The sequence below is a fragment of the Atta cephalotes genome (assembly GCF_000143395.1).
Source record: "Atta cephalotes unplaced genomic scaffold scaffold00019, whole genome shotgun sequence".
Classification (NCBI taxonomy): Eukaryota; Metazoa; Arthropoda; class Insecta; order Hymenoptera; family Formicidae; genus Atta; species Atta cephalotes.
Window position 1 is genome coordinate 955,383 of NW_012130083.1, and position 12,381 is coordinate 967,763.

A 12,381-nucleotide genomic window follows, 5' to 3' on the forward strand; every position below is an offset into this window, starting at 1 on the left:
ATATATATATATATATATATATACTTTTACACCCTTAACTCCTACATGTTAATATTAAAATTATATATCAAGCACCAAATACACGTACCAAGCGTATATGCCATAAAAATGTTAAAAGCAGCCATGGCAAAAACCCATCGTGATATTGGAGGATATTCCGGCTTGTCATCGCTGGACGCATAGAAGTAGTAGTCATAAATCGCAAATAGCATAAAGTTTAGCACGGTAAAAAGGAATCCAGAGAAAGTTAGTACATTTGGAGCAACCCACTTTGGACAATACTAAAACACAAGATGGAATGATTATTTTATAATAAAAATACTATATAAAAAAATCATTTTGTTCTACTGCAGAACACTACTCTACAAAATATATAGATTAAAAAGAAGAATTTTATAACAATTGTTTCATCACTGAAGCAGAGATAATACCTGTACTACTTTGTTCCAAAAGGGATGCATAACATACACGCTCAGGGGACTTGTGTCCAAGGAGCTATACTGAAATCATAATATATTCAAAATGATTTAGTAATAAAGCTAAACATTGAGAGCATAAAATATTATTTCAATTATTTCAATAAAGTTTTATGTGTATTTTAGAAAAGTTTAATATATATTATAAAATATAAAATAATTTTATGACTTAATGTATACACATGTTGTAATTGTATGTATTATAAAACTTAACGTATTCATATATATTCATAATTTCTTCAAATCAATAATCTGTACATATGAAAAATATATTCAAAATCAGCTCACCTTATAACTCTCAAACCCCGTGAGATGCTCATCCGTCAGGTATTCCACCTCGAACTTTAGCTTATGATACATCTTGGAATCTCAGGAATCTTAACTACCTTACGAATTTAATGTCGCGCTTTCTGGGAATCGTTAACCACGCGATGAGAGAGGCGCCGGGCGGTGGGCGCCAATAACGCGCGAGATCTCCGGTGAACTCCGGCCTTTCACAAGGATTCCTTTTTTCTTATTTGTACTGTACGCAAAATCGTCTATCACGTCGGCTCATCGTGGTATCGGTCGTACCTGCGGTATTTTCACAATGAAGAAACAAAATTCAGTAAAGCTTGGCAGCCTCCCACAATTGCTGATTTCCACTCGAGACGAGGCGCAAGATCTATCTGACCGTCGTCGCACGACGAATCACCTCACCCTCACCACTCCTCACGAATACTCACGATTCACGATTTACAATTGTGCATGTATTACGTATGCACGCGTAACGAGTGATCCCGGCACATCATCGCTCATTGTCATCTCACAGACCACACTACCGCACACAACGAATGCGCGACGTGCATTTCCACCAATTCCCACGTTATTAGAAGAGAAGAACGCGCGCGGCACCGGCTGATTGTTCATTTGTTCCGTTACGTCCATTCTCGATCGCCCACGCGTTTGCTGTTTCAGCGGTCGAGATGGAAAAGAGACATGCTTTAACGATTGAGCTTGATAATACAGAGTCGTGCATTTAGTGTGTAAAATAGAATGATTTACGATCGATATTCATAATCAGATTATAACTTTATTAGGCCTCTACAATAAGTCGTTAATCATAAATCAGAAGACAGAAGGTAAAAATTGACTAATCACAGTCGTTAATTTTTAGTTTCTACTTTATGACTAATGACTTATTGTAGAAGGCCCATAAAAACCTTCTCAAATGCAGTTTTAAGATATCATAAATCAATCACAAAAACCGTTCAAGAAAAATTCTTTTTCAAGTAAGTATTTTTCTAACTACCTTTCAAATTTAAAACTTTTCCACAATTGTATAAAATATAATTGGTAATTTAATTCAAATCACCGACGAGATATTATTAAAGATTGACATCCTTGCGGAAGTTCGCGTCCTTGTGAATATTGAAATAATTAAGAGTTAAAAACTGATAATATTGTATTAATTTTAATTTATTTATTAGTTTAATAGACGTATTTATGCATTTAGAATTTAATAATACTCGATTTTTCTTTAAAATTGTAATTTCAGTGATCGTCAAAGTTTAATTATCAACAGAGATGATAATTGCAGAGAAAAAATTGTAATTTTTCTACAATATATAGAATATTATAACTTTACAAATATACATATTTATGAAATATTTATATAATAAAAAATCATGAATTTAATAATGAGCCAAATATTTATGTTAATAATAAATTTATATTTTTTACAATTATCGATAATAGCATTCTTCAATTATCTTTGGGCCCTTGGGGCCCTTTTTATACCGCTGAAAATTTACGCAGGGTTGACGGTCTTTAATAGTGTCTCGTCGGTATTCAAAACTTCGACTTTATGCCAAGAACGAAAAAAATTGAAAAACAGTTTTATTATCGGCTCCTGATGTCGACTGTTAACAATATTTTCTTTATATATAACTTTTATACTTTTACATATAAAATACTCTTGATTTGGACTACATAAAAAGGAATTACATAAACAAACTGAATTCCTCAGAATTAGACTTACATATCTAATAAGAAAGATAGTTGGAAAATTTTTATATATGTTGCATGCAATATTGATAAATAAGATAAGTATTACGTGACACGCAAATCGTATGTGTTAATTAAGTCCCTGAATCGATAAAACAGATGACTTTAGGATCTCCTTAGATATTATTTAAGACAATTTAGAAAAAGAACTATTTCTTGCAAGGATACAGTAGTGTTTTCTGCAATAATTATAGAAATACTAACTACACACACAGTGGTCAGCCAATCACGAAGCATATATAAGTAGTCCAGTTATACGAGCGGTGAACGATCTGAAGTTTCTTTAGTCCTGGTTTCATAAAGGCCGAAAGTTGAGAGCGGTTGTGGATTTTGACAGTTGACATCTTTACGGTGTTCTCGACTGACTTTTTGACGTATGTCTGCATGACATGACGTAAGCCGGCGAGATATATTCTAAACACGCTGTGTATTTTATCGATTAACCGTCTGAAAGATGACATTGTGCTAATTTTGCTGATTGACACGTACGAAGAAGCAACGACGCAAAGACCGGTATTTGCAGGCATGGGCGATGCTCTCGCTGTTGTCATTACTTGAGAAACGTCAGAAGATCATTGTATGTCTTTGTATGCATACATGCTGTGCGTTTGATATAAAAAATCATATTAACTCTGATTGTATTGGCAGCTTAGTCGTTCCAGAAACTTCACCATGGCCTCTGCCACGGAACAGCAGCAGCAGCAGCAACAGCAGCAGCAGCAACAGCAACAAACAACGCTAGAGTTTTATCAGGCGATGGCCGACTTTAAAAACATGTTTCCACAGATGGATGATGATGTGATAGAGGTGAGAGAAGTATCGACATGCCAAATTCATTTCTACTAATTTAAATTAAATTCAAATTTGATTAACTTTTTTTATTCTTTTCTAGTTCTAATTAAATGAAGATTAATTAAAATAAGACTAAGAATATGGCTGCATTTGGTTTAGATATTTATACATTGTATAAGCTTCGTTTTATCTTTATCATTGTTACATAAGAAAGATAGAATTATAACAAAAGCAGCCTAAATTAAATCAAGAATCATTGATATAAATACATAATGTAGCTACTGTTATGTGGTTTTATTCTAGGAATATATTTGTATTTTATTATATATTTGCAGGCTGTACTAAGATCCAATCAGGGAGCTGTGGACACCACAATCGACCAATTGCTTACCATGAGTACTGACAATGAGAACGAGAAAATCAGGAGTGAGCTGGAACAGAAGGAAGAGCTTCCAAACCAAGTAACTGCGAAGTCACCCAGGAAAGACTCGAGCAAAGCAGCATTAAGAAGCAGCGTTCAAAAATGGCAGCCTCCACTGTTGGGACCATTGCCGGACACCTTTCTAAGGCTCCCCCAGCAAATATCTGATGATGGCATCGACTCGGCGTATTTGCAAGAGAATACTATGCTAGAGGACGAGAGGATCGCTATGTTTTTGCAGAATGAGGAGTTCATGGCGGAGCTTCGTTGGAATGAAGATTTCCTGTCTACATTAGAACATGGTAAAGAATTGAGGAGACCGCAAGGAAATTCAAAAGAGAAAATGGAATGTTTTCTTTCTCTTGTAGACTCAAAGCTGGAGAAGTGTAGCAACCAGACCGGTCACGATGACGAGGATCTATTCAAAGAAAGACTGAAAAATATGGGCAAACGTAAGTAATGAATTGAAAAACTATCATTTAAGTTAAAAGTTATATATACATATATACATATATATATATATATATATATATTATTTTTCTAACAATGAAAACCTTTGCAGTATCCCGACGTAAATTCGCGCAACTTACGAAGGTGTTCACTCGCAGTAAGAAACGCGGCGGCAGACAATTGTTACCACCGACAGCTTCTTGCGACGATCTTTTGGATCCGGAAGAATCATCCAAACCTCAGTCCTAAAGAGAGATCTATATCTATACGATCCTGCTGGAATATTTGTTCTTGTTTCTCGTCATCGTAAGACGGCAAATTCAACAACATTTGCAGCTTAATTTAGATGTCATATGTCACGGAAAGAAGCATATCTATGTCGTGACTTGCGATAGACGAGATAACTATCAGGGTCGTGTAAGATATAAATTAATTAGGTTCAGGTTTATAGCTCACTTGATGGTTGACAATTAGCTGTAGAGATAATGGAAATACAAGGTTTTAACTTAAAGATGCGTCAGTGAAACAAAGATTCACCGAATAGAGTGGATATCGAGTAAAACGCTTGAAACGATAAAAAAAAATTATCAAAAAACCGTATCTCGGTAATCATGCAGATATACATAGGAATTAATTAATCTTAAAGCATTAATCAATCTTAGTGCGTTAATTAATCTTAATGTATTTTCTAGTAAAGACGCAGATCTGTTTCTGATAAATTCAGTGTGATATTTTACGATGTTGTGACGTAAAGTTTATTTTAATAGATTTTATATTTTGTTGTACGTTGCTTGCGATTATCCGTATTATTATTACTGCATATTATTGCGTATAATCGTTTGAAGACTGACACAAGAAAGTTTTACAGAAATCTATCGAGCGATAATTTCGATAGAATTTTTTATCACTGATATTGGAAAAATACTTAATTCAAATTAATAACAGTCATCATTGTTTTACTTAAGCGTAATGAGTAAAACAAATAAAATTTTTATTGTACGCAAAATACGCAATGCGTCTTGCTTTCTAGCATGTACGGCTACGAAAGTAATTGATGTTGTATATATATGTTCATGTGCATCGTACACCGATAGTGCGTCAATGTTAATTAGCCACAATAGTTTATTGAAAATTTAAAAAAAGCGCAACATCGATCTGGATTGGAAAGAAAATATGATTCTTTTGAAAATTCTATTTTCGAGAAAATAGAGACCTGATCTGGTGAGATAAACAATTGATTCGTCAAGATAGAGATAAAAAAATGGATGAAGGTTTATGTTATATTCTCATGAAATTTTGCATTATTCTAAATAATTTGCCAAATTCAAAATTTAAGACACTACACGAATATTAGATGCCTTCATTCAGCCTTTCGATTCTACTTGCGATTGCAAGTAGTAATTGCATCTCTTTTAGACATAAAACCTAGTCATTCAGTCTAGCCATTATTTATTGAACAAAAGCTTTGTTATTGTAACGATATCGTGTGAATGTAGAAAATATTTATAAAAGTGATTGTAGACAGTCTAAGTAATTTACAACATGTGCTATGATGACAAACACGTATGAGAATAAATTGGAAGAGTTGGAATGAGTATTATATTTATTCAAAATTTCATTTGCATTCAAAAATTAGGAAAGAAATGGAAAGCACATTTATCTAAATCATCGTAATTTGTGCTAACCACTTCTCTCTTAGTAATCGTGAAATCGACTTGGATAACTGGCCCAAGAGCACAATATCGAAATATCAAAATGAGTAGATTGTCTTGTGTTACGTATCAGGTTGCTTGAAAAACACTCTAGCACCAGAAAGACTATAGTACAACAATTGAAACTCGGCGTTTCTTTCATTGAGACGTTGGAGAGTGAGCGCCCTGGTTTGTTGAAGCTTTTCATCGCCGTGGTCATCCTTGCGTTCGGCTACAAGCTTTTCCTGGGCGATGTGCTGTTCAACTGTTTTGAACCAATGAAGGCCGTCCAGTTCAACGCTCTGATCGAGCAATGCATTGATATAGGCAATACCCATGGCAAAGCCATCGTCAGTGAAAGCTGCGCCGGTCTGATTCTTCTTAAACATCTTCTCTTTATTGGATACGGAATTGTCGACGAAACTGAGCGTTAGTGGCGGCACGATGGCGTAGAACTGCTGCAGATGATAGGACTTGGTGTCACGAAATGCCGATGCAAACACATCGACTAGCAACTTGAAGTATTGAATACCCTCGGTGAAATTACGCACCAGATCAGCGATATCGTTCTCCAGCCGTCTTGCTGCAGCTTGTGTTGTGGCGCTATAATTTAGTCCACGACAGAGCAATTCGAATGGCATTGTTTTTTCGATATCTGGCAGGAAAGATATTGCGTTAGAGCTGGCGTGAAGGCCGCCGGAGCGAATCAACCGCACATAGCCGAGTGCGTTGCCAATTTGCGTAATCAGCTGACGAAACTGATCCAGGTAACTCAGCCCGTCGGCAGTCATCCCTAGTTTTCGGATACCCTTTTGGAATTTCTCCGCTCGTTCGTATGTGTATGGAGCGGCGCCTGCTTCTCGTTGTGCTCGGACGAATCTAATATCGCGCATCAATCGCGACTTGATGTGTTCGTCGAAGAGGAACTGCGAGAAGGTGTGCAGTTTTACACGCAAAAACTGGTAAACGAAATTTACCGTGGTGCTCATAATGCCGGTGCCATGGGTGCGAATTGAATTAGCGATATGCCGGATGCCGATGGTGTTTAGATGCTTGTTGTTGCTGCTGTGTTCCACGAACGTTTGCGTGTTCAGATTGTATAGATATCTACAATGAAACAATATGAATATACTGATAAATTTCTAAATATTAGTTAATAACATAAATTCTTATACTATCATATTTAACAATTCTAGTTACCTGGAAACGAACACATGGATGTTACGCATTATCTCTAGAGCGTCCAGACCCTGTTCAAGAGTCTGCGTCGGCAGATGGTCCTGTACCGTGTCCAGGCCCATCTTATAACTGGCTAACGCATGCATCGTCCGATAGGTTCTCCAATCGTGTAGGGCCACTGTTGTCAAATTGTAAAACATATCGTCCAGGTAATGTTCGACAAATCTCTTTGTACAAACCATGGTTTCGGCCAAAGGCAACGGTGGAACTCGCACCACCCTGCTACCGTCTTTCGCGCCAATATTAAAGGGATTCGTGGAGTCCAGTTTAAGATGAGCATGCACGTGCAGCCGTAGGCTAATCTCGATTTCGTGACAGGCCGGTTTTAATACACTCTTCACTAGGCTCTCCCGGAGTTCTGCAATCCGGTTTACCTTCAGCTCAGCGAATTCCTGTTCACTCATGGCGCTGTTGAAGGCGGCGAACAGATGTGTAATATGGTAAACGCCAGTATTGCTGTCGACGACCGAAGAGAGATAAGCGGGGAGCATGTTCTGATGATGCAGCAGGAGCGAATAATCGCTGTGTTCATCGACTAGCTCATACAACTCGGCCACGGCATCATAACTATCCAGCAGGAACCGTAATTTGACTATTTCTTCTTCGCGGAAAGTATCAGTCAGTTGAGTTGCGCACGCTAATGCACAACGCACTATCAGCCGTCTATCTGCGCTCGCTGAACCACTTATCAGCCGCATACTCAGCCCTATCAGCGATAGCGCATCTAAGCGTTCCCTGCTGTAACTCTTGTCCCTCTGAACAAGAGCTTTTCGCGCCGTTTCCAGCATAACTAGCACGTAGTAAGCTAGGTATTGCAGCACTTGCGCCTGCGATTGCACTACAACCGGCCCGAGTGCGTAAAACGTCGTCTGGAGGGACTTTTGTAACTCCACGAGTCTGCAAATTAATTGTACTGTGCCACGACTCATCGGCTTCGACAGCAAAGCGTGCAGATTCGTCACAAATGCAACAGTTTCTCGCATCTGAGACAGCAAAGTCAACAAATCCGTCAGCAACGTACGCTTTTGTCCGATATCTGATACCTGGAGATTGGTCCTTGTAAGGATACTCTGCATCTCCACGCACCAGGTCGTCCCTCGTTGTATCAGATTGTTCACCGTGATAGACAATCTTTGTGTTCTCGCCTGCAGAATCTTTTCGCCAATTTGTGAGTTTATGATATTGCCAGTTTCCTTTGGCACGATGTTGCTGAGAAACTTACTAGGCACCCACATCACATTCCCCACTAATGTGACGGCGTAGAATTTCTTGTTGGTCTCCAGCACCCTTTTGATCAGTTTCTTGTCACAAGTGCCGAACAGCTTTATTACCACGACGACACCGACGTTGACTCTTATCCAGTTCTTGTTCAATGCGGCACAGTCGTTGGATTTACTCTCCACATCTGTAATTATATTTTTCAGATAACTGATGATCTGCTCACTCATGACTGCACCTTTATTTACATCCATCACATGCTCGATCGTCTTTAGAAACATATTCTTTCGTAGCAATTTCTCCTGCAAATCTTTGAGCAGATGATCAAATGTTTCCAATTTTGTCTTGGTGACATCAAACTGCGATGGATTATGCATCATAGAACGCACATGTATTCTGTACTTCTTCCACTGATCCAATATTGCTGGTTGAGCGTCGACGATCTCGTCGAGAGTTACAAGGATAACAAATAGATCTATGAAGCCTTCCAATAGAACGGGTAAATAAATTTCATGGACGGCGCCGGATAGACTTGCCAATTGTTGAGTAGTCAAGTGTACGACAGCTGACATTCGATTGATAAAAACAGATAGATCTAGGAGATCTGACAATAATTTAGTCACACCAATAAGATCGTCATCTATGCACCTTTCTCCATGAGCAAAGAGCTTTGCATAAAAACCAGCAGCTTCCACTTTCAGCAATCTGATTTCTCTGCATGTTCCTGCTATCGCTGCTAGCAGCTTGGATAGAATTTTGTTCTCCATTTCCACCAAGGACAGGATGCCAATATCTTCCGTCGATTTGTAGACTAGACGTAGAGGACCTTCTATAATATACTGTAATGTTGAATCACCCTTCCAGGATTTCTCCACCAGATTCTCAAAGAATTCTCCGTACTTTCGTAGATGCATAGCACCTGCGGCTTTATAGATGCCTTCATCTTTTTTAGAGTTCCATGTCGGTGCCTCGATCATTTTTATTTATTAAAGTTGTAACTTCGGCAATTTGAAGATTGTTAGAGGCACTCTAATTGTAGAATTTTTATAATTAATACATATGTATTATAAATTTATAAAATATGATATAATCATATTGAAATTCTTATTTCTTTCAATAAAATTTCTTTGACATATAATAACTTACCTTGTTTATATTATATGTTTGTATTTTTTATATAATAATTATGATACGAATCTTTTATATTATCATTTTATGCATTCAAACATAAATAACTATACCTCATATTACTTTGTTTCTATACAGTATCCAATCCATTATTCCATCAAACTTCAGCTGACGCCTCTCACTGACATTGTCAAGATAGCTAATCTAATGTAATCAGACGGAAGCATACATGTCCTACTATTAACAACAGATGGCAATATTCTTGAGAAGTGAGGAAATATCAACAGTCGATATTTTCTTTCACTCAGTCGATTAAATTGTATCTTAAAACTGAAATAAATCTTCTCCGTTAATTTATAAATTTTTGTTTACTTATCTCGAGCAAGGATTGCGAAGTAACAAATAAAATCTAATCTTTCTCCGTATTGATATCTTTTTATTATATCAGTACAAGACGTTATTTTATTTTTAAACAAAAAGTGAGATAGAAATTATATGATGCCGATTTTGTTGGCGACATCGAGCGCATCATAATCGCGCGTTAGACGCACGTATGCTTTCTTTCTGCCATCCGGCCTCATCAAAGTATTCACTTTTGCTACATCGACATCGTAAAGCTTCTTAATCGATGCCTTGATGTGATATTTGTTGGCGTGGTCGTGTACGATAAAGACTAAGGTATTATTGTCCTCAATCTTCTTCATCGCTGCTTCCGTCGTCAATGGGAATTTTATGATGTTGAATGCGTCCATACTGAAATACAAATCATAAAGGTGCAATGATTTCTCAAAATAAATTCATATATACATATTTATTTATGAAGTTTCGAGTGAATCTCACTGTAAACCCTACCGATTTCTGTTTGGCACAGATTTGCGCGGATATTTGGGATTTCTAGGTGGCCTGAAAGTCTTGGGCCTGTGGAAGTGAACGGACGTCCTAATCTTCCGCACCCTAGAGCCATGAACTCCCTTCAAGATCTGTAAAGTAAATGTGACTATTAAATTCATAATATTTGATACATTCTTGCTCTTGATTATAGACTCGTTAATTGTTCAGTACTATGTTAAAAAGTTATTTTCATGGAAATTCAAAGAGATTCCCACATTTAAATTCATCATTGAAAAAGATAATATGTCTCTCAAGGAGAAAAAGTCCAAATTGATTAAATTATGACAAAAACATAAATTCAAGTAATAATTAATGTCGCCAAATTAACATTATTTTAATTTTCTTGTTTACCTTGGATTAAAATATTAGCAAGATAAATGTTTCTATTTTAAGTACCTTCTTCTGAGCCTTAAGAGCTTTCTGAACTGGAGTTGCTGGTTTTCCACCCTTTGGAGTCTTCTTGGTAGCCTGTACATTCTTCTTGGGTTTGCTAATCAATGGCTTGCTGGCAAGCTTAAGCACAGGCTTAGCTGCAGGCTTGGCAGCCGGCTTAGCGGCAGCTGCTGGTTTGGCAGTTGCTGGCTTCTTTGCAGTCACAGGCTTGGCCGCAGGCTTTGTCACCTTCGAAGTAGATGCTGCTGCTGTGGCTGGTTTCTTCTCAGCCTTCTTCTCTGTCTTCTTCTCTGCAGGCTTACCTGTAAAAGAAAGTGATATAGAACTGGATCAATAGTCAAATGGATACATAAAAAAAAGAAAGATCTAAAGTAAATTTATTCTCAAAAATACTTTTGAAGTAAAATTCTCTACCTCTTGATTTTCCAGTCTATCTTTTTATCTACACAATGTGCTCTTTGCTTCCTGCTGATCGATTGTGTATCTTGAAACGAGATGAAAATTACAAAATTGAGCAAAATCACTAGAGTATTTATAATTTCATTACAGTCAACATCTAGTGAATTTGTTCACTTTTATAATTTTCATATCGTTTCAAAATATATAACCGACTATCTGTTTCCTTTCTTCTCTTTGCATTTTAGTGACAATTTTAGTGTGTGTGTTGTTACATGTATTTTATTTTTCTCAAAGTTTATCGATTTTCATCTTGAAAGATAAGAAACGAAGAAACAAGGCAAATGGCAAAAAGAAGTAAAAAACAAATTGTAGCACGTTGTAAATTAGGCTTTATAGGTTATGGTATATGCGAATCTTACATCAATTAATGCCGAACAAGCAATGTGGCAGGTGAGATTCGCGGACACAGTGAATAAAAACCGGTGGATAAAAATCATGAAATGTTCTTCTGAGAATCGTCATCGTTTTAAACGAGATGTAATAAAATGTGCGTATATTTGACCACATGGTTCTGGATCGCGTTCCTCAACCCCGAACTGCGCGACGTTGATACGTTACATTTGTATTGATTAATGATTTTTGAAAAACGCCTTTTCAGCTTAAAAACGTGCACTCAGAAAGAAAAACGAACGTCACGAATTACTTTTAAACCTACCTGCCTTTTCCGTGGGCTTCGGTTTCGGAGCCATCTTGCTAGAAAGGAACGTCAATCTTCGTCCGTGGCGGAAATGCAAATTCCAACTACGTTAATCGTTGATCGACGAAAAGGAAGAGGGCGACTCCGTTCAAATTCCGGATCAATTAGTGATTTTTTTATTCAACCGATGAAATCAGTTGGAATCGTTTTGGTTGTACAATATCATGCTAAAAATATTAAGAAACTAGGCAATATCAGCTAATATTAAACAAATTTTGACGATAACCTGTGAATTATACATCCGAAATCAATCGCAAAAAGCAAAATAATAAATAATTTGGCTTATAATGGTCACATTTTGCTGCAGTTTTAGGTCAATGCTTTTAAATAAGTAAGTAGATTCGAATAAATTTTGCATGAATATTTATTATTTATATATATATATATATATATATATATATATATATATATATATATATATATATTATAATATTATATATTATTATTATTTATTATTACTTTACTATATAATATATATAT

The 12,381-nt window shown here is 36.7% G+C and overlaps 4 protein-coding genes across 4 annotated transcripts in view; 1 reads left to right on the forward strand and 3 right to left on the reverse strand.

The window, feature by feature from the left end:
* Positions 1–836, reverse strand: part of LOC105618976 (ethanolaminephosphotransferase 1-like) — a 3,923-nt gene extending 3,087 nt beyond the window's left edge. Inside the window, exons 1-3 of the mRNA XM_012200506.1 lie at positions 765–836; positions 432–500; positions 89–281 (exon numbers count right to left, since the gene is read on the reverse strand). Of these exons, the coding sequence (XP_012055896.1) occupies positions 89–281; positions 432–500; positions 765–836 (334 nt within the window). The remainder of the gene's footprint in view (positions 1–88; positions 282–431; positions 501–764) is intronic.
* Positions 837–3,054: 2,218 nt separating this feature from the next.
* LOC105618977 (CUE domain-containing protein 1) lies at positions 3,055–4,434 on the forward strand. Its single transcript, XM_012200507.1, has 5 exons — positions 3,055–3,099; positions 3,171–3,329; positions 3,650–4,037; positions 4,104–4,187; positions 4,298–4,434. The coding sequence occupies exons 1-5, from the start codon at positions 3,055–3,057 to the stop codon at positions 4,432–4,434; spliced, it is 813 nt and encodes a 270-aa protein (XP_012055897.1).
* A 1,525-nt stretch (positions 4,435–5,959) lies between these two features.
* On the reverse strand, positions 5,960–9,310 carry LOC105618978 (WASH complex subunit 7). The gene is made up of 2 exons (XM_012200509.1): positions 7,077–9,310; positions 5,960–6,983 (listed from the first exon to the last, which is right to left on the reverse strand). Exons 1-2 carry the CDS (start codon positions 9,308–9,310, stop codon positions 5,960–5,962), a joined length of 3,258 nt encoding a protein of 1,085 aa, XP_012055899.1.
* A 566-nt stretch (positions 9,311–9,876) lies between these two features.
* LOC105618979 (60S ribosomal protein L23a) lies at positions 9,877–11,893 on the reverse strand. Its single transcript, XM_012200510.1, has 4 exons — positions 11,860–11,893; positions 10,749–11,047; positions 10,314–10,441; positions 9,877–10,214 (listed from the first exon to the last, which is right to left on the reverse strand). The coding sequence occupies exons 1-4, from the start codon at positions 11,891–11,893 to the stop codon at positions 9,953–9,955; spliced, it is 723 nt and encodes a 240-aa protein (XP_012055900.1). The 3' UTR covers positions 9,877–9,952.
* Positions 11,894–12,381: the final 488 nt, after the last annotated feature.

Bases quoted from the DNA above. Each gene is read 5' to 3' on its own strand.
- LOC105618977 (XM_012200507.1), top strand. From the start codon at position 3,055: ATGCTCTCGCTGTTGTCATTACTTGAGAAACGTCAGAAGATCATT. The intron at 3,330-3,649 runs GTGAGAGAAGTA...ATATATTTGCAG, and splicing joins TGGATGATGATGTGATAGAG to GCTGTACTAAGATCCAATCA. The intron at 4,038-4,103 runs GTAAAGAATTGA...TTTCTCTTGTAG, and splicing joins CCTGTCTACATTAGAACATG to ACTCAAAGCTGGAGAAGTGT.
- LOC105618979 (XM_012200510.1), bottom strand. From the start codon at position 11,893: ATGGCTCCGAAACCGAAGCCCACGGAAAAGGCAG. The intron at 11,048-11,859 runs GTAGGTTTAAAA...TTTCTTTTACAG, and splicing joins GAAGCCCACGGAAAAGGCAG to GTAAGCCTGCAGAGAAGAAG. The intron at 10,442-10,748 runs GTACTTAAAATA...TTTACTTTACAG, and splicing joins CTCTTAAGGCTCAGAAGAAG to ATCTTGAAGGGAGTTCATGG.
- LOC105618978 (XM_012200509.1), bottom strand. From the start codon at position 9,310: ATGATCGAGGCACCGACATGGAACTCTAAAAAAGATGAAGGCATCTAT. The intron at 6,984-7,076 runs GTAACTAGAATT...GTTTCATTGTAG, and splicing joins ATCCATGTGTTCGTTTCCAG to ATATCTATACAATCTGAACA.